Source organism: Sebastes fasciatus, chromosome 12, assembly GCF_043250625.1.
Source record: "Sebastes fasciatus isolate fSebFas1 chromosome 12, fSebFas1.pri, whole genome shotgun sequence".
In the NCBI taxonomy this organism is placed as follows: Eukaryota; Metazoa; Chordata; class Actinopteri; order Perciformes; family Sebastidae; genus Sebastes; species Sebastes fasciatus.
This window is the reverse complement of record NC_133806.1, coordinates 2,496,075-2,518,607: the sequence shown is the minus strand read 5'-3', so window position 1 is coordinate 2,518,607 and position 22,533 is coordinate 2,496,075. Positions and strand designations below refer to the sequence as shown.

General features: G+C 40.9%; 1 protein-coding gene across 1 annotated transcript in view; it reads right to left on the bottom strand.

The window, feature by feature from the left end:
• Positions 1-16,368, bottom strand: part of LOC141778343 (uncharacterized) — a 51,231-nt gene extending 34,863 nt beyond the window's left edge. Inside the window, 9 exon segments of the mRNA XM_074652539.1 lie at positions 178-354; positions 6,175-6,638; positions 6,641-6,673; positions 6,675-7,966; positions 8,718-8,815; positions 12,097-12,246; positions 12,852-13,001; positions 13,397-13,546; positions 15,434-16,368. Of these exon segments, the coding sequence (XP_074508640.1) occupies positions 178-354; positions 6,175-6,638; positions 6,641-6,673; positions 6,675-7,966; positions 8,718-8,815; positions 12,097-12,246; positions 12,852-13,001; positions 13,397-13,527 (2,495 nt within the window). The 5' untranslated portion in view covers positions 13,528-13,546; positions 15,434-16,368.
• Between the last annotated feature and the right edge of the window lie 6,165 nt (positions 16,369-22,533).

The window sequence follows — 22,533 nt, the reverse complement described above, 5'->3', positions numbered from 1 at the left end:
TAGCAGTGAGATGAGGAGATTGCAACCAACTGAAGCCTCTCCTGTGTGCCAAGCGTGTTGGAGAGCTACAATGGACGACGCGAAAACGTGAAAGTCCCTCTCTAGAGCCATCTGGAGCAGAGCCAGTGCAGAGAGAGTGTGTGCACAAACTACATAAGCTACAGTCAGTGAACTGACCTCAGAGTCTCCAGTCTACAGTTTGAACTCTCCAGTGCAGCAGACAGCAGCTTCACTCCTGAATCCTGCAGGGTGTAGTTGTTACTCAGGTCCAGCTCTCTCAGATGGGAGGGGTTGGACTTCAGAGCTGAGGCCACAACTTCACAGTGAGTATCTGAGATCCGAAAGCCAGAAAATCTGTCATGACACAAAAATGTCAAAATGTTATTATGAAAGCGGACAGTTTATATTTACTTCATGGACTTGATGACTAAACAGTTTGATATATACTTCTTTGAGTAACATTTGCTCTTCACATCAGTGGTTTAGCTAATCTTATCTCACTGTTTGACATGAACCAACAATTCTCATCACTCTCTCTCTTTCAAACCTGCAGACATTTAATCTTTGTTTTTCTTTAATCTTGCAGAGGAAGAGAGAGAAAATGTAGTTATATTGATCAGTATGATCTGATCCCAGGTCTGTCCCAACAAAGTTAGCATCAAAGTTAGCGCTCGCTGAGCAATAAAGTGGAGGCGATACGGACATACACAAGGTACTGTAACGAATTTCGTGAGGCATCATTGTTATGCTTCACCGAAAGCTGGCTACAAGCTACAATGCCCGACTCTCTCTTTGAAGTCCAGGGATTCACCCTTGTGCGGGCAGACAGGGATGCGGACTCTGGAAAAACTCGGGGAGGCGGTATTTGCGCGTACATAAATGATCTATGGTGCAGATCGCACTCAGTAAAATATAAGATCTGTGATCCCAATGTAGAAATTCTCGGCATGACGTTACGACCTTTTTATTTACCTAGAGAGTTTGGATGTATACTGCTATTTGTTGTGTACGCGCCTCCCAGCGGCAAAGCGTCACAGGCGGCCAGCACCATAGCTAACTGCGTTCACGAGCTACAACTCAGCCACCCTGATGCACCGGCTATAGTGGTGGGGGACTTGAACCAGTGCCACCTGGAGACTGTGTTACCTGGGTTCGAACAGTATGTTAAGGACCAGACCAGAAAAGACAATATCCTGGTAGTGTTTTGTAAACGTTAAAGGTGCTTATGTGTCCAAGTGTAGGCCACCCATATTAAATTTCGATCATAACGTTGTGCACATGATCCCAGTGTATAAGACCAAACTCAAGGAAAGTAAACCAGAAAAGAAAGTGATAAGGACATGGACAAATGAAAGTAGGGAGCAACTGAAAGCCTGTTTTGATTGGACAAATTGGGAAATCTTTCAGGAGGGATCACTAGAAGAAATTAATACAGTTACAAATGATTATATTAATTTTTGTATACAGCTGGTTGTCCGCAAAAAGGAGATTAAAATCTATCCAAGTGGGTGCCTGGTTAGCTCAGTTGGTAGAGCGGGCGCCCATGTAACAGGCCTCAGTCCTGACCGCAGTGGCCCGGGTTCGAATCTGGCCTGTGGCCCTTTCCGCATCCACTCTCTCTCCCCCCCCTTTCCAAGACTCTATCCACTGTCCTCTCAATAAATAAATGCTAAAAAATGCCCCCAAAAAAATAACTTAAAAAAAAAAAAATCTATCCAAATAATAAATCATATGTGACCAGGGACATAATACAGGTAATAACTACAAGGAAAGTGGCTTTCAAAAACAAAGATGATGGAGCACTTAAACAGACAGGAAAAGAGCTCAAAATCAAATTGAGGAAAGCAAAACTGGCACACAGACAGCTTCTGGAAGATGCCTTTAAAGCTAATAACTCTAAAAAGGTGTGGGATACTGTGAAATGTATGACAGGAATGTCATCTCCAACTAAACCTATTGTGACAGATAATGAATTTTGCTTTGCCAATGACCTAAACACTTTCTTTACCAGATTTGAATCACTAGACAATTCTGATAATTGCACTGAAATACTTAAAACTATTATACCAACTACCTCAGACAGAATTGTCATCACTGTCGAAGATGTTAGGAAAACATTTCGGTGTACAAATTCCAAGAAAGCTGCTGGACCGGATGAATGCAGCGCTTTCCTTCTGAAGAACTTTGCAACCGAGCTGGCACCAGTGTGGCAACCAATCTTTCAGGCTTCCGTAGACATGCACACTGTACCTCCGTCATGGAAAACTGCGCACATAAAACCTTTACCCAAAATACAATGTCCTAAAGCAGCCATTCTCAACCAGTGGGCCATTCTCGGTGGGCCGCAGAGCGCCATCTAGTGGGCCGCGGAGGCAGTGGTACTAGATTATTTTTTTATTATTATTTAGCAAAGTGAACAGGTAAAACCTAAAGGAGGTAAGATGCCAGCTGCTGTAAAACCAAAGCCTATTGAAGGAGGCTGAGACACGGGCGGACACGGGTCTTGTATTGGGTATAACACATGCGCAGTGTAACTGGAGCTGCGGTCGTGCGTTGCGATCGGCTCAATTTCGGCGAGTGCAGAGCAGATATTACTGCGCATGTGCGGTACCCCGAAGGCGCGTTGATTAAGTGTGACCCAACCTCCTTCAATAGGCCTTGTGTAAAAACACCAAACATCATCAGGTAGAGACAAACGTGTTTGCCACTGTTAGCTAGCTAACGTTCTCGGATGCAGTGAGACAAAATGGATCGGTTTTTAAAGCGAAAAAGTGATGTGGGAGACGACCCTGCGCCAGTAAAAGCTCCGAAGCGTGTGGTGAGGAAATATGAGAAATGCACACATTTATGGAAGAGCAGCACTCCCCTCTTGCTGAGCATTACACTGATGGTAACTTTTGTGCAAAACTGGCTTACTTATCAGATATATCTGACCAGTTAAATCAGCTCAATATATCAATGCAAGGCAGAAACAGCACAGTGTTTTTGGTTTCAGACAAAATTGAGGGCTTCAAGAAAAAACATATTCTGTGGAACTGTTGTCAGGAAAGTTTACAGACTACTTCCCAGAAGATGCACGAGATGGAAACCTTTGGATTTTGGATCCTTTCTCTGTGGATCCTGCTTCAGAAGACATAGCTCTCTCCACTGTGTTGGAAAATGAACTGATGGAACTATCAGCAGACAGCAGCCTGAAGCTTCAGCTCACACAAGTTGACCTTGCTTCATTCTGGATACTGGCTGCCAGTCAATATCCCTCTCTGTCAAAACGGGCAATCAAATTTCTGTTGCCTTTCACCACCACCTATTTATGTGAGTCAGGGTTTTCCATTGTGACTGTCACAAAATCAAAGGCAAGGAACAAACTGAAAGCAACTTTGAATGCTACTCTGCGTGTCAGCCTCTCACCCATCCCACCACGACTTGATCTCATTATTTCCCAGAGGCAAGCCCAAGTGTCTCACTGAGGGTAAGCAGAATATGTATTTTGGTCATTACAGCTGACAGTGGCATAACACATATCTACAGCCCAGTTTATTATTTGTTGTATAAACATGTTAGGTTTTTTACTCATTTATTTGGGAAGGTGGTCCTCGGAAATGTTTTGACAATCACAAGTGGGCCTTCAGTTGCAAAAGGTTGAGAACCCCTGTCCTAAAGAACACAAGGATTTTAGACCAATAGCCCTTACCTCAGTGATTATGAAATCTCTAGAAAGAATTCTGCTCCAATATCTTGTCAGTACAACAAAAGACAAACTCGATCCATATCAATTTGCATATAAGCAGGGTTGTGGTACAGAAGACGCTGTTGCCACTCTGGTTCATATTATTACGAAACATTTAGACAAACCAAATACCTATGCAAGAGCCCTTTTTCTAGATTTTGACAGACATCTTAGTGTCAAAAATGGTCCAGCGGGAACTGAATCCCTATTTGATTCACTGGTATGCCTCTTTTCTTACTAACAGAGTTCAAATTGTAAAAGTGAATAAAACCCTTTTCACTGCCATCATGACCAATGTCGGGGCCCCCCAGGGTTGCGTGAGTTCAGCAATGCTTTACACCATTTACACCGATGACTATCATACAAATACACCAAATCAATATATTCTAAAGTATTCTGATGATACGGCTATAATATCTCTGTTAAGTCACTCGGACAACCCTGGGCTGCACCAACATGGCGTGAACAAAATGGTCGAGTGGAGTGAGAGCAATGCTCTTAAGATTAACACAAAGAAAACGGAAGAAGTTGTATTTGGTTCACCATCTGATTCTCATAAGAGTTCCTATTGTTATTCATAATGAAAAAATCCTGCAGATATTTTCATATAAATATTTGGGAGTAATGATTGTAAGGATCTGTTATCTTGGAAAGACCACATTGAATTTGTCTGTAAAAAGACAAAACAAAGAATTTACTTTCTCTGCCGCCTCAGGTCTTTTGGGGCGAGTAAACAAATTCTTCTTTTGTTTTTTACTTCTGTGATTATGAGTGTCCTGCAGTATTGTTATACTACATGGTACGAGAGTTTGTCCACTACTTTAAAGTCAAAACTGCTCCACCAAAGGAAAATCTGCTCAAAGATTGTAGGTCAACCCCTTGAGAAACTCTATGAATCAGCCTCTCATAATAACATCTTAAGGCTGGCTAACACCATCGTCTCTGACCACAACCATGTTTTGAACAGTGAATATCAATTGTTACCATCAAATCGGAGATACAGGGTTCCCCGATTTATTAAGGTTAGACTGAAGCACTCTTTTGTACATCAGTCAATCCTTAAACTAAATATGGAGCCTAATCCCAGATCAAATGTACGTTGAAGGGCCCTGAATATCGTCTTCTGTGATTGTAATGTTTAAATGTTTCTTGTCTTTTTCCTTTTTGTGATGTTACAAATGGAGCTGCTGTTATGCAAAACAAATTTCAGACCTGTCTGACAATAAAGTATTATTGTATTCTCGTATCAGAAAGATGTTATCAGTGTATCAGCATTAAAAACATAACATTGATCTTTGGTGTGTATAATATCTCTTAAAAGTCTTAATTCTACCATTCTGCTGTTATATATTCATCAGACCACTGTTATTGGTGGAAGCTGTGTATTTTCTGTTACTACTCTCTCTAGACCAACAAGAGAAAGAAACACCGGAGTTTCCTTCTGTGAGTAACAGAATAAAAGGAAAGACTTAAAAACAAGATGATGGAACACAACTTGAATTCATGAGCAATAAAATGCACCATTGCTCGATTCAACACACTCAGGGGTTTTACAACGACTATCTTTGTCTCGTATGATCAGTAGTTTACGGTGGCCAATGCTAGAGTTGGGTCGATTTTCGGTTTTGCCGGTCCGGTCCGATCCGGTGTACGAGCTTAAACCGGTTTGATTTTATGCTAACCGACGGAACCGACATTTTACAAATGAATAAGTAGCCGACATCAACAACCTGTGCCGACAAAGTCACAGTGCTAAATCCAGCCTGTATTGCATTACTAATAAGCAATATGACACATGATTAATGTAATATTATATTATGTTGGTTTATAAACAAGAAGAGGTTTGGTTACTGTTTTTTGGGGTGACGAGACATGACAGAGCTGGTCTCAAAGAAAACTAAAACTGTGGCAACATGGCAACATTTTGGATTTGAAGCCAACGACAGAGATGAGCCCAAAAACACATAAGGTAAGGTGTAATGTGGTGCAAGGCCTATTGAAAGCAAACCCCAGCACCAGGGCTCTGATCCCAGGACCGCCCCGACTCCCTGCCAGATCAGAAAACGTTCTGTTGCTGCCGTTACACCGGTTAGACCCAGCGCTCCACCAGACAGCTGATCTTTTGTTTTTTAATTTGTTTTACCAGGTTCACATGTCGTCTCCATCACCCAAAAAGATAAATAAGAAAAAACTGTAAAATATAGAAATTGTTTGAAATAAATAGAATAAGTGTTCATTAACTCGACAGCTAGAAACACAACCTACTGAAACATTTTTTAAGTCAACATTTGAAACAGCTCAAGAACATCTGTGACAAAATACAACTGACATATTTATGTAATAAACACGTGGAAGACTTATAATAATATTATATTTTAAGAATAATTTATAGTGTGTATATTTGAAGAACTACACTGATCTATAAGGTTAATCACATCTGGACTTACAGAGCTTTTCTGCAGTTCCTCACAGCTGGAATCAGTCTCTGTCGTCCCTCCTGTGTTGTGTTGTACTTGTTCAGGTCCAACTCATCCAGAACCTCTTCTGACATCTGCAGCATGTAGGACAGAGCTGAGCAGTGGATCACAGAGAGTTCTGTCTCTGATGTGTTCTCTGACTTTAGGAACTCTTGGATCTCCTGATGTACCGAGTGGTCGTTCATCTCCGTCAGACAGTGGAAGATGTTGATGTTTCTGTCAGGAGAGGTATTATCTCTGTTCATCTCCTTCAGGTTGTAGATGATTCTCTGGATGATTTCTGGACTGTTGTCTGTCTGACCCAGCAGACCTCCTAAGAGCTTCTGGTTGGACTCCAGAGAGAGGCCATGAAGGAAGCGAACAAACAGGTCCAGGTGGCCATTTTTACTTTCAAGGGATTTCTCCATGGCTCTCTTCAGGAAGACATCCAGGGTTAAATGAACATATCTTTTTCCCAGGAAGTCCTCTGGTACCTTTGTGTTCCTGTTTGTGAAACAGTGGAACATGTAGACTGCAGCCAGAAACTCCTGAATGCTCAGGTGAACAAAGGAGTAGACTGTTTTCTGGAAGATCACACACTCTCTTTTGAAGATCTCTGTACAAACTCCTGAGTACACCGAGGCCTCTTTGACATCAAGACCACACCGCTCCAGGTCTTCTTGGTAGAACATGATGTCTCCTTTCTCCAGATGTTCAAACGCCAGCCTCCCCAGCTTCAGAAGAACTTCCCTGTCAGCCTTCGTCAGCTCCTGTGGACTCGTCTCATGTCCCTCATCATACTTCTGCTTCTTCGTCTTTGTCTGAACCAACAGGAAGTGTGAGTACATGTCAGTCAGGGTCTTGGGCAGCTCTCCTCTCTGGTCTGTAGTCAAAATGTGGTCCAGAACTGTAGCAGTGATCCAGCAGAAGACTGGGATTAGACACATGATGTGGAGGCTCCTGGATGTCTTGATGTGTGAGATGATTCCGCTGGACAGCTCTTCATCACTGACTCTCCTCCTGAAGTACTCCTCCTTTTGGGCGTCAGTGAAGCCTCGTACTTCTGTTACCCTGTCAACACATGCAGGAGGGATCTGATTGGCTGCTGCAGGTCGGGAAGTTATCCAGACGAGAGCTGAGGAAAGCAGATTCCCCTTGATGAGGTTTGTTAACAGCACGTTGACTGATGACTTCTGGGTGACATCAGACACAACCTCGTTGTTCTTGAAATCCAGTGAAAGTCTGCTTTCATCCAGGCCGTCAAAGATGAACAGAACTTTACAGACAGCGAGCTTCTCTGCTGTGACCTTCTGTAATGTTGGATGGAAAACATGGAGCAGCATGAGAAGACTGTACTGCTCATCTCTAATCAAGTTCAGCTCCCTGAACGAAAGCGGAATCACCAGACTGACATCTTGGTTTTCCAAGCCCTCTGCCCAGTCCAGAGTGAACTTCTGCACTGAGAAGGTTTTTCCAACGCCAGCGACGCCGTTCGTCAGAACGACTCTGATGTGTCCCTGTTGGTCAGGTAAGGCTTTAAAGATGTCATGGCACTTGATTGGAGCGTCATGTAGGGTGTTCTTCTTGGAAGCTGTCTCAAGCTGCCTCACCTCATGTTGGGTATTAACCTCTTCACTCTGTCCCTCTGTGATGTAGAGCTCAGTGTAGATCCTGTTGAGGAGGGTTCCACTTCCTGTTTCATCAGTTCCTTCAGTCACACATTCACATCTCCTCCTCAGACTGATCTTATGTTCATCTAAAACCTCCTGCAGACCTCTATCTGCTGAAAGAGAGAAACAAAGTTTAAGACAAAACAAAGAAACTTATTATTTCCAATGGCAATATGAAAATAATCAACATAAGAACATATAAAGAAGTAAAGGTTATAAAGTCATCATCCCCTCTTGAAGTCAAAACTAACGTCAATGTGATTCTTATATTTATTTTTAATAGTTTTTCAACAAGTCGTTCTGCAGGACAAGACGTATGTTTGTAAGTTAGAGAAGGAGACTGTAGCAGGAAAGCTAATGTTGTTTAAAGTCTTAGGCTCCTGTTCAGTTCAGTTTAATTCAATTAATTTTTATATAGCTTCAAATCATAACAAAGGTTATCTTAAGACGCTTTTCATATAGAGCAGATCTAGACCGTGCTCTATAATTTAGAGACCCAACAAGAGTATGAGCATGCATTGTTATGCGACAATGGCAAGAAAAAACTCCCCTTTCATCAGTGTGACTGTCTGACTGTGATAGAACAGTGATGTTGTTGCTTTACACAGAGTTTAATAGTTCTCCATCTTCATCTATGCAGATGGAAAAGACGAAGTGCTATCATAAAAACAAAACTTACAAATATAACATTATTTCTTCTGGGTTCAGATTTTCTCTAAAAGGAGAACAAAGTACAAGTGATACAGAGCAGATGTGTATGATGGAGAAGATCTTAAACAGTTGTCACAACAACAGTCAGTGTATTAAAACAACAAGTCCTGTTTCCAGACATGAAGACATCAGCAGACCGATCTACAGTCTTACTTTGTACAGTGCTGGTCTGACTGGATGTCTGCAGTCGAGGTCTTTTTCTGGATCTGGACATCAGCTCTTCCACAGAAGCATGACTCCTCTTCTTCTCTCTGTGGAGACATTACTTTATTACTAAAATCATTTGTTGATTGTTGAAGAATATCAAGATTTGGCCGATAACGTCTAGAAGCTCAGATGGTCACAGAGAAGAGTTAAAGTGTTGTTACTTTTCTGTTTGAGTTCAGTATTCAGTCTGTAATGAAAATGTTCCTTTATTTTAAATCTCCTACTTTAAAGGGACTGTTTGTAACTTTTTAAGCGTATAAATGTAGCGGGTCGGCACACATGCGCGTTTGCATATGCGCGCTCGCATATGCGCGCTCGCATATGCGCGCTCGCATATGCGCGCTCGCGTGTGGCCGGAGCCTCGTCTCCGCTGCCTGCTCTCCTTCACTCAGACAGCGCGTGCGTCCTCGCTGTCTCGCTCCACCTCTAGACGTGAGCGCCCGCTCACTCCACACTGCAGAAGAGTTAGTTTAGCTCTGAGAATATCTAGTGAATGAACAGTGGACGTTTGTGCAGAAATAACTGCTGCAGCTCCTCCAGACCAACAGAGGTTTCCCGTGTCTTGTGAAGTGACGGGGCTCCTCAACGAGTTACGTTATCGTCTCGTTACTGACCGGGTGCCGGTGTCTTCGGCTGCCGGCTGCGGTTGGGAGGCGATAACGTAACTCGTTGAGGAGCCCCGCTGCTGAAGCCTGCGCTGAGCAGGAAAAGCCAACACTAGGATCAGCATTGATTCATGGAGAGACCTTCGTCTGGTCAGCTAACATTACTGCCAAGCAGCTGAAATATAGAGTGATATTGTGGTTTTAGCTGACGTCTGTCGCCTCACTGTTTTGAGCGATGCTCGTTCATGTCTATTTAGAGCGAGCAAGCGCGAGCTCGACGCTGACTTTCGTTGATTTCAAGGCCACAGGTGTCGCTGTTAAGCAGCATTTCTGAATCTTACAAATAGTCCCTTTAATAAACAAGAATTAGCTGCTTTTCCTGTCTGACTGTCTTATAAAACATTTAGTGATCTGGCTGAAGTTTGTTTATTAAAGGGGAACAACGGATATTTTTAAAACATTGATATTATTCTATTCTAACAAGGAACACCAAGGACACCAGAGTTACATGATGTGTCTTAGACTGCTGGTCTACCTCAATATTTAGACCACTTCTAACCTCATTTCAACTGCCCAAAGTGACTGTGAATCAGTAAAGGACATAATCAGCTCTCTTTAATGGAGGACTTTTACTGTGAAGTAGCTGCAGAAAATGATGAGTTTATATTAAAGGGGAACAACGGACATTTTTAAAACATTGATATTATTCTGGAGGCTAAATAACATGATGGAAAAACTACTACAACTTGCTCATGTACGCTCATATTGAGAGGGCACGCCAGGAAACCACGAGGTGGCAGCGTCATCACGGTAAACAGTAACTGCCTGTCGGTGGTGATATGAATAGAGTATAGAATCTCAACATTTGCAATATAAATAAACATGCTGTCACTTCCTGAATGTATTTTATGTGTTAACAATAAACACTTCTAAGACGGGGAAACTGTGTCAGACCTTTCTGACTTCTTTAGTTTTCCAGTAATTATAGTTTATTAAAGTGCTGTCCACTGGAACGGAGAGGTGCATGACAGGATTTGGGCAGCAGCTAGCTTGTAGTTTCCACAGTGATGAACACCACACCAGTAAGGTATATCAGACTGTTCCCATCTGCGCTCTACTTGGTCTAGAATAGTCTAGGACTGTATGTATGGAATTAGTTATAGCTAACGTTATTTTACTATCCAACTAGCTAGCTACCAATATGCCGTGCCTGTTGCTAACATGGTCGATAGCTGCAGTACGACCCTCACAACATGCACTGAAATCCTGTCATGGACATCTCCGTTCCAGTGGACAGCACTTTAAACTGTAACTACTGGAAAACTAAAGAAGTCAGAAAGGTCTGACACAGTTTCCCCGTCTTAGAAGTGTTTATTGTTAACACATAAAATACATTGAAGAAGTGACAGCATGTTTATTTATATTGCAAATGTTGAAATTCTATACTCTATTCATATCACCAGTGACAGGAAGTTACTGTTTACCGTCGTGACGCTGCCACCTCGTGGTTTCCTGGCGTGCCCTCTCAATATGAGCGTACATGAGCAAGTTGCAGTAGTTTTTCCATCATGTTATTTAGCCTCCAGAATAATATTAATGTTTTAAAAATGTCCGTTGTTCCCCTTTAATACAAACTCATCATTTTCTGCAGCTACTTCACAGTAAAAGTCCTCCATTAAAGAGAGCTGATTATGTCCTTTACTGATTCACAGTCACTTTGGGCAGTTTAGCTTGAGTTAGTTAGGTTTGAACTGAGGTTAGAAGTGGTCTAAATATTGATGTAAACCAGCGGTCTAAGACACACAGCAGGTAACTCTGGTGTCCTTGGTGTTCATTTTTAATGTCAATATGTTTTCTGCCACTTTCTACTGTCAACTATCAAATGAAGGCATGAATTCAAATATTCTAAAAAACAGAAGTGGTACAAATCTACTTTTGACCATTTCATGCACTTTGTTTTGTCAGCAGATACTTTTACACCAGAGATGTTTGTTCTTGACTTTCAGAAACAATATGTGGTGAAGAGAATCTAAGCTCAAAGGTCAACATAATAATGATCCAAAGCTTTCAGCTCCAAGCTCTGAATCATTAGTAAGTGGACCTTTGAGCAGATTTTTCCTTCACCATATTTTACATATGTAGTGAAAGAACAAACTCAAACCATCAACACATATAATCAAGGTGAGCAAATATTTTCTGCAAATGCTTTTTCACCACATGTTGCACAGTTATGATGTGCACTGATTCAAGATGACACCCAGCAGCTCATAACAGCTGATTTTAGGAGAAGTCGAACCAACAACATATTTTAAGGACAAAGCACATTCTTCCAGATTTTGAATAGTCTCAGATCTTTAGACCATTTCACAGTTGTTAACGTAAACATTCCAGATGTGTCCCAGTTTATTTCCTGTTGCAGTGGATCTGAATGACATCAGCTGACAGGAAGTAAACATGGACCCCAAGCTGTCTAGCAATGCAATTCTGTTGAACCGGCCTTTACAGCAACTTATATGGATATTTTTTAAGTGTAAATTGTGAAATGGAGGTTCTCAGGTGTTTTGTTACAGAAATACGATCAGTAGTTTGTGGCTATAAAACCCAGACTAAGATCCATCTTAGTTTGAAACAGTATCTGCACTAATAGTTCTGCATCAGTGTCTTCATTCTCAATGCATCATCGTCCATCAGCTCAGCTTACAGTAAAAACAGTTTCTTACTTTGTGTTTGAGGGTCGAGGTTCATTACTGAAGTATAGAGGAAGATCTTTGGACCGGTCGCTCTTCATAGACAGACAGCCGGAGACTAGAGACTCTGCTCCGTCCTCCTCTTCCTCCACACAGTCACTCATCTTCACATCTGAAGTCAGTCTGAGAGGTAAAACAGGAACACTGACTGTGAACTCAGAACACAAGAATCAAGACAAACAAGGTTGTTCAAGAGTCACAGTCACAACGTTGTGTTCACAGATGAATCAAACTGTTGAGTTCATTCTAACATTTCTCTCCTCTACAGTCCACATGGTCAGTGTGGCTCCTCCTCTCTCCATTCACAGGACATCTTTGACCTTAGAGTTTATCCACGAGTGTTTGTGTGTGTTACTCACACAAATCAGCTTTTTAACACAGTGTGTTTATGATAATCTCTTTTGTCTTCAACAGGTTGAATTAAAATGAGTTTTGGTCAAATGTTATCTCATTTTTATGTTTAAAACAATTTTTTCTGTAATATTTATGCTGTCTTTTCAGACATATGACTAAGATTCTTCTCCACATCTGGAAGATGTTGCACAATAAAAAATAATTTAAGCAATTTTCCCGAGTTACAACTTCAGAAATGACACATTTCCTTGATCAATTAGTACAACACGAAGCTACATTTTGAGGAATATAAATCTTTTTAGCAGAACATTTTGTCTTCATCCTCAATGCATCATCGTCCATCAGCTCAGCTTACAGTAAAAACAGTTTCTTACTTTGTGTTTGAGGGTCGAGGTTCATTACTGAAGTATAGAGGAAGATCTTTGGACCTGTCACTCTTCATAGACAGACAGCCGGAGACTAGAGACTCTGCTCTGTCCTCCTCTTCCTCCACACAGTCACTCATCTTCACATCTGAAGTCAGTCTGAGAGGTAAAACAGGAACACTGACTGTGAGCTCAGAACACAAGAATCAAGACAAACAAGGTTGTTCAAGAGTCACAGTCACAACGTTGTGTTCACAGATGAATCAAACTCTTGAGTTCATTCTAACTTTTCTCTCCTCTACAGTCCACATGGTCAGTGTGGCTCCTCCTCTCTCCATTCACAGGACATCTTTGACCTCAGAGTTTATCTACGAGTGTTTGTGTGTGTTACTCACACAAATCAGCTTTTTAACACAATGTGTTCATGAGAATCTCTTTTGTCTTCAACAGGCTGAATCAAAATGAGTTTTGGTCAAATGTTATCTCATTTTTATGTTTAAAACAATTTTTTCTGTAATAGTTATGTTGTCTTTTCAGTAAAAACAGTTTCTTACTTTGTGTTTGAGGGTCGAGGTTCATTACTGAAGTATAGAGGAAGATCTTTGGACCTGTCACTCTTCATAGACAGACAGCCGGAGACTAGAGACTCTGCTCCGTCCTCCTCTTCCTCCACACAGTCACTCATCTTCTGATCTGAAGTCAGTCTGAGAGGTAAAACAGGAACACTGACTGTGAACATGAAAGGAAACAAGTTACTACAGGGTTGCGTTCGAATAGGTCTTTTCTCTCAGGAAGGTTCCTAACGGAGTGAAATGACACGGAAGTACCTCAGTAGCAGCCGTGATAAGAGCTGTTCGAAGTCACCAAATGTTAAGGAAAGGAGCTTCAATGCTTCCTTTATTATCCCCTTTAGCAGAGGATACACTGGAGCATCCTTCACCAAAGGAAAAGAGAGAATAACATCCCACAATTCTTTGCGGCCGCAGCATTTAAAGTGAAGCACCATTCGGCCGCTCAAGATAACAAACTATATGCTTATCTTGCATATTATTTTCATACACTAATTGGGATTCATGTTTAATATGAGTGGACAGTGACAACCATTTCGTTTCACTTTATTTTTAATTAATTATTTAGTTCGAACATGTAACAAAAACCTACGTAAAAAACAAACAAGAATAACAAATAAAATGAACAGTAAACAATCAATTAACAAATAATCAACATAAATAAATATTACATGTCCGAATAGAAGTTGGAAGAAGTATCTGGTCCTACACCTTCTCCATAACTCCAACAATTAACTCAATATTTATCATATATTCTTTTGTTTATTTCAGTTCCAACCTTGGTAATGAAGTGATATTTTTTACCGGTTGTCCTCTTTAGGTCAGATGATCCTTTATTTTAGGACTTTTCGAACGCAACCAAAGAGTCACACACACACACACACACACACACACACACACACACAGTATACAGTATAATAAAACTATCCACCAGAGGTCTGTACTACGAAGCGAGTTCAACATACCCAGGGTATCTTCTCGTTATCTGGCTTCACTTAACCTAACAACCGAGATCACGCTAAGCGGTCCTACGACACTGGTTATCAACTCAGTAAGTCAACCCAGGGTTTCTCAATCTGGATATGAGCGCGTTCACATGAACGAGGAGGTGTTTGCAGCATCTGACCAATCACAGACATGAACAAGTCTACTGTCAGCAGAGTAGTATATTATACAAACCAAGAGCAAACTATAATATTAGACAAATACGAAGAAGTTAAACACATAATCCAGACTAAAAGTAACACAGTTGAAGCTGCAAAATGCAGGAAGGACAGCTGGTAACAGAAACAACTCCCGATGTGTGAATGCGTAAATTAACAGACTGATTAATTTAACGAAACACTCAAAAGTCAGATATAGTCGTCTAAATATAAATAGCGTGTGGATTACTCATCTGAATACAATGCAATGATTTTTGGCGTCTATCATAATTTAAACCTCCTTTCACCTGCGTCCCTCCTTTCCGGCGGTGTGAAGGACTCAAGAGGAAGTTAAAAATATAAATAGAAAAATACAAATCAAAGAGGTGAACACCCACAGCATAAAGTCAGCTGTCCTTCCTGCATCTGTCAGTTTAAACTGTGTTAATTTCAGCCTGGATTATGACGGTAACTTCTTCATATGTGTGTGATATTATCATACATCACCGCACTGAGCTCTGATTGGTCAGCAGGAGGTGCTTCTATAGGAGTTGATCTCTCATCTGGAACATAACCTGCTCCGGAGCAGGTTAGCTGTTCAGCATCAGTTACCATGGTGATCTACCCCGATAAGAAGTGAGCAGCTTCGTAGTACGGAAAACCCTGAAGGGTTAACCCTGAAGTTACCTCGATAACCGCAAATCCTGCTTCGTAGTACAGGCCTCTGGTTTAATGAGGATTATTCAGCCAGTCATGACTTTATGTTCACAGAAGAATCAAACTGTTGAGTTCATTCTCATTTCTCTCCTCCAGTCCACAGGGAGGAAACTGACTCAGAGAGTTTGACAGGGAAATAATCAAATGTTGGATTAACACTCACCCTGCTTCAGTCTTCCCTTGTCCTCCTCCTGCTCTGCTCCGTCGCCTCAAAATGGATTCTGGGTTTACTAAACTGCGCACTTAACTTAACTTTACTTCCACTTTCAGAGTTCCCTCCCTTTGTTCTCATGAGCCTGGATCACTTGGTCAGTGTGCCTCCTCCTCTCTCCATTTACAGGAAATCAGCTGAGTTCTGTGACTGTGTGTGTTCACAGCCGTTTAACATGATGTGTTCATAAGAATCTCTGTTGGTTGAACAGGCTGAATCCTCTGAGACCCACAACAGACCAGTTTTAGTCTTCTTTAGGGGGGTCCAGGGGGTCTTTAGGGGGAGATAGCAGGTCAACAGTAGATGTCACATAGAAGTGGTGAACATCATCTGAAAGCTGAGACCCAGAAGATTAATCTGAGATGCAGCTCAACACTGTGTGACAAGTTGTTGTAGTCATAAATCAGAAATAAACGTTAATGAATCAATTAATTAAAATAAATAGTGAAAGTGTATCAGGGTTCTTGTAAAGTCATAACTTTACAAGAAAAAAAGAAAATAACTTGTAAAATTACTACTATACATATATAAACTAATATTATTTTTTTTATTTTCATAATACTATGACTTTTTTTCTTAATCTTCTGACTTTATTCTCATAATATTCAGATTGATTTTCTCATAATATTATGACTTTATTCTCGAAATCTGAGATTTATTTATTTTTCCTCAATGTGGCCCTAATACTCCGTCATACCGTCGTACCATAGACCTACAACGATGATAAATCAAAATGAAAATGTAAACAAAAAACAGTTATTCATTTCCATTTTTATAAATCCACAGGGAGCCACTGGAGAGAGGCTGAAGAGGCGCATGAGGCTCCGGAGCCTCAGGTTGCAGACCCCTGCGTTACTGCTACTCTTAAACTCTACCCACCAATCCTGTGTCTCTTAAAGGTCACATAAGTGAGATCTTCATGTCTTTTATATTATAAAGCAGGTTTAAGTGATATATAAACACTGTTAAACTATCAAAATGCTCAATATACGGAGAAAAACACACAGCCCATATTCAGAAACTGTGCGTTTGAAACAAGTCGTCAGGATTTCTGTCCATTTGTGATGTCACAAATATACAATATTTAGACCATTTCACAGTTTTAAACGTAAACATTCTAAATGTGTCCCAGTTTATTTCCTGTTGCAGTGTATGTGAATGACATCAGCTGACAGGAAGTAAACATGGACCCAAGCTGTTGCCTAGCAACGGAATTCCGCTGCCATTTCGTTGAAATGCACTAAATGAATGTCATCATATCTATTAAGGCCAGAGCTGTTGCACTTTTCCTTTAAAATTCACAGACAGAAAATACATCACCAGTCAGTGTCAAACCTTTTGTATAGTCAGTCATGAAGAGGATAAATAATGTTTGATTGCAGAAGTCAGATTAAAGTGAGAGATGCAGGTAAGAGTATGAGCCCCATGAGATCAGTCAGACAGAATATTGCTACCAACATGATGAGGAGTCCTCATCGCTGCCACGTCCACACACTGCAGAGGACAACTACATGACTCTGTAGCACCGCTGTGTGGAGCGAGAGCATATTGCAGGGCTCAGCTAATCTCTGTGTGTGTCAGCTTTACATATACATTATGATGAGTGTGTTCGGGTGGATCCCAAAATTCCAGTTCACTCAGTTCTTCCTCCAGTGACCCAGAAACAGATCCCTCACCGGTATCCCAGCCAGAGAATGACATAACATGACATGAAATAAAAAACAGTGTAAAGTATTATCACATATAGGATAGAGGCCATTGAAAGGGATACTCCCCGTATACAGAAGCCCTGAGAAGAAAAGAAAATAATGTTCTAAGTCTGATCTAAACTGTTTTTCTTTTTTTTTTTTTACAGTAAAGACACATAACTTGTTAAGACACAATATATCTACCTTGTGTTTAGAGTGCATAGAGAAATTAAAACTCACCTGGTAGAAAACAAGAATGCTTTTAGTCCTGTTTAGAGCGTAGGGGAAGCAGTTCACTTCAGCCTCTTGTGGCTGAAATCAGTATTACAACAACAACATTTCACCTGCCAAAACCTTTTTTCCCACTGTTTTCACAGTTCACAAAGTTACTTAGGCCCCGTCCACACGGATACAGAAAAACACTGATATTTTCTTCTACGTTTTGGCCTCTCGTCCACACAAACAAAGTTTTGGGTCACAAAAATGGATATTTTTGAAAACGCCTTCTACGGTGCCGATTTAAAAAAACAAAAACAACTCTGGATTCCTTGCGTCTGTGTGAACGTTTAAAACGGAAACCAGAAACAATAACAAAGATGGACTGCCATTTTTTTACATTTTGTTAGCACTGCTCAGATTAATTACTAATTTACGTTTGTGCCAAATGTGCCGGTCACAGGAGGCCGAAGCAGGAACACAGTCAACATGTGGAGGCCGAATGGTGACCGAATGAGCTTTTGGGTGATTGAAGGTGAGGTTTGGAGCACTCAGAAGGGCTGTGGACATAAACCTGAATGACCTCCCTGTCCTCATTGATGCCTGTAAAGAGACAGTTGATGACAGCAGAGGGATGAGTGAGAGTGATTTTAAAACAGTTTAGATCAGACTTAGAAAATGGATCACCAGATTTTCTTTTCTCACTTGCCTTCAGGGCTTCCGTACTTGTGAGATCTAGTGTAAAGGAAAAAGAAAGTATCAAAAGATCTAAACTAATACTTATTTATTTTGGTTCTTTGGATTTTAAAAGTGGGGCAAACATATTGTGGTACCATCAGCAAGCCCTGGACCGGTTCACTCATTAGATAACGGTAATAACTTTTTATTTAGCAGTTCGGGGTCCAAAGAAAATATGATTCACACTGAGGAGGGCCTTGCTTTTTAATCAAATCAAATATAAAAGCCTAGCTGGAGCTCCTCACCCACATCACTTTCCTACAGTCTTTGATAGCATCTTTCAATTTGCCACATTCATGTCGTGTGGGAAGATTCATATGCATCCACATTATCTGACAACTCAAAGTGGTAACATGACTTCAGAGTTGGTTGAGTAAAGGTTCAAATGACTGTGTGGCCAATACAGCACTGTATCCAAAAAAACCTGTGCATTTAATTAGTTTTAGCAGTAAACTTTGGCCGACGCGAGGCTGGCAACCTTTTGTTATTCAGGCACTTTTACATTATTTAGTGCCAAATTAGATATAAATTTATATCGGAGGTTTCTGAAAGATCTTTGTTAATTACAGCGTGGATGTTGACGCTGAGCACGAATTGGAAACAGATAATCACGCCCCCACTTTGCAATAACAAAAACTAAATATATGAAAATGACTCATATTTTGAAGTGCTTTCGAAATAAAATTACGAATATTTTATAATTTATGTCCACTTATCAGAAGTAGATTAGATGTGTGGTTTTTTTGAAGATGGAGGAGCAAATTAACAATTTTCAGACAACTTCCACTTTCTTAGTTTACTAGTAACGCTCTACATGGAGCATGGAGTTTGATGTTACGTGTGTTGGTGCAGGAGAGACGTGGTTGTGAGAAGGTGGAGGAAAGAAGTGGATTCAGGATTCAGCAGCTGACTCTTCTCCTCTCGAGTTCAAGTGGCATTGACCTGGAAAATCAGCTGCTCTGTTGATAGGTTGAAAAAGAAAAAGAAATCTGCATCTGGGTGGTTGGATACCACTGATATATACTGTCTATCCCAAATATTCATGAATTGACTCATATTCAGATTTCTAATATTGCATGGATAGTGCATGCACCGTTTGATGCCTCGAACACTTTCAGAATTGTAGCATTACAAACATTGTGGCGATCGTTTTCCAAAATAAAGCTCCAGTTTTATTTTTCCGTGCCTGCCCTCCACTAACACGTGCTCCTCCCTGGAGGTCATTTTAAAGAGACAAACAGAGAAGTGGAGTGGCAAGAAAAGAAAGTGGAGTCCATACGGGGCACTTCATCTCTCATTTACCAACATTTCTGAATGAAAACTTCATCATGCCCTCGTTAGGAACCTCCACATGAAGCTGGGATCACACATCATTGCTTTAAAAGTGTCTATTAATGTTATAGTGAAGCAGCCTATTTGTTTTTCCAGTATAAAAATAGTCTTCAGGGTGGTGGGATGAACACTGAGCTCTGCGCAACGGAAAGAAAAGGAGGTTGTGAAGGAAACGGATGACAAGTTCCGTTGGAGCTTTGGGATCCACACTTTTGAGATTTCACTGATGAGTTCATATTCTCTGGTGGATGATGAGCTAGTCAGTGAAATCAACTGTTAAGAGTCTGTACACTCTATAGCTCCTCTATGGTAGAGGTCTTCAGGCAAACCTGAGCCCATGAAACCCCAACCAACAGACTGGATCAGTGTCGGGTCCAGTCATTCCAGGGTCCCTCAGTCCTTGGCCAGCTCTACTGCTGGGTCTGTATGAATACAAGAAGCTGCCAGGACCCGAGACCAGTCTGCTGTAGTTTAGTCGACCAATCACCAGCCAAGCAAGTCTTGTAGAACAAGTAGAATCAAATAGTCACTTGGACACCAAAAGTTGGTTGCTGCTACGAATGTTACAGTAAAGGGTCAGTGCGCTCCCCCTAGTTCACCTGCTGCGTTTAACACCTCATTTCCAAACAGTTTTGTTTTTGCCCCCTAGTGTTCAACGCATTGAAATGCATCTCTTTACGGATGGATGAAATGCTGCAGTAGAAATGGGAGACACGTTCATTTCGTCATTCTGATGGAATATGCGCATGGAGCATTACCGAGACAAGAAGTGAGGAGGTTGGTCTGCCAGTTTTGTGAAATATTTTGTTAAAAGACGAATGCATGCACTCTATATGTTACACAGCTAGCACGCTATCAGTGTTATCAATATGCCGTCTTTTTCTTCTCACTTACAAAAATATGTATAAATAGAGCTGTATTACATTCATCAATCAGATATTAATTCGCTATACTAACTTCTATCAACACAGTTTGACGGCAGTTCGTGAAATAGTCACAAATTTTAATCTATTTGATTCGTAATCACAGACACAAATTTCCCTTTTTTTTACGTGACGCTCAGCACGACTTTCAACAACGTATTTTTTGTGCGTTTTCCTACGAATGTCCAGCAACACGTGACGCACGTGTCAATATCCACTCCAGTCTATTCAAAAATAAAACTACTCAGTTATGTTTAGGAAAAGATTGTGGTTTGGGTTAAAATAACACCGAAGTGACGTAACTTAAGTGCAGAAGTTACGTGACAAATAAATCACCTCAGACTTGGTGGAGAAAGAACACAGGAGAAAGTCTTGTGTTTGCTGCTCTGTATGCTTCCCGGTTCACAATTACGCGGATTACATATAAATTGATTTCGTGCTGACCATGACCACAAAAAAAATATGCAAAATTCGTGTCCATGTACACAAATCACAATATGTTAAATTTCATGACTGTTTCGCTGGGCACACAGTCCGTACAGTCTGTCCATAATCTGCAAATTTGAAATTCAAGTTTTCCAATGTATAGGAATGAATGAAGTTTAGGTTGACTCGCATGCGTACACAGAGCTATATGGACACAAGGCGTCTGACAACTAACAGCAAACTGGTTTGCACTCAGAGTAAAAACATAATCTGGTGGGGTGACCTGAGGCCTGTACTATGAAGAGAGATCGACATATTCAGAATATCTTCTCGTTATCTCACCCTAACAACCGAGATCACACTAAGCGGTCCTACGAAGGAGGTTATCAACTCGGTACGTCGACCCAGGGTTTCTCTGTCTGGATACGAGCGCGTTCACATGAACGCGGCGGTGTCTACAGCACAAACATGGACCAGTCTACTGTCAGCAGAGCGGTATATTTTACAAACCAAGAGCAGACTATAATATTAGACAAATACGAAGAAGTGTAACACATAATCCAGACTAAGCGTAACACGGTTGAAGGAAGGACAGCTTGCAATAGAAAAAAATTGCCGATGTGTGAATGCGTAAATTAACAGACTTATTAATTTAACGGAACACTCAAAAGTCAGATATAGTCGTCCAGATGGGGTTAGTAATATAAACAGCTTTCAAAATATAATAGATATATAGCATTTAGCAATGATGTGGCGTGTGTGAGTATTTCAGCCTTCTTTCAGCTGCGTCCCCGTCTCCGGCGGTTTGAAACGGACTTGAGAGCAAGTAAAAAAATAAATAAAATAACATAATTCAAAGCGGTTAACACCCACAGCATACAGCCAGCTGTCCTTCCTGTATTTGTCAGTTTAAACTGTTTTTTTCAGCCTGGATTATGATTTAAACTTCTTGATATTTGTGTGATATTATCATACGATCCGCGCACCGAGCTCTGATTGGTCAGTAGGCGGTGCTTTTATATGAGATGATCTCTTATCTGGAACATAACCTGCTCCGGAGCAGGTTAGGTGTTCAGCATCAGTTACATCAGAAATTTCCAACTGGGAACTCTTAACATAATTTATAATGCAGAAACGTACAAAGTTTCAGCTGATGCCTTCCTCCGCGTGCAGGCTCAGTGATCGTCACAGTCCGAACTCCTTTAAACAGGTACAGTGAACAATGTCAGGTAGTTAGAACTAATCAAACACTGTCATAGAAATGGAACACATAGAGCAGATTAATAAGAAACCATGTGAGATCACATTAAAAGCTGCCCTGTGGAGTTTTCTTGTATATAAAACAAAAGTTACATTCACTAAAACTGTGTGTGTCGTTGAGCTCTAACAAATGTGGTGATGCATTTCCCTTCTCATGAATGTAAAGACTGCATCATGCTTACAGCCTTTGCTGGTGCATTGCAGCATATTTTAGCAACCTGCAGATCAGCGGAAGAGTCTGACATCATTGGCAGGACCGAGTATAACGTCACCCGAGTCTGCGCATGCATGTGGGTCCTCATGCATGGGCACGAGACAAAACAAAACAGGGACCCTCGCATAGAAAAGCAGCTCCATGTTTTATTTAAAACAAAATTTAAATGTATATCTTTAAGAAAAATCTATTAATCTATTTACTCCAATCTGTGTTCCATTGCTATGACTGTTTGATTTGTTGTAATTCTGCTTA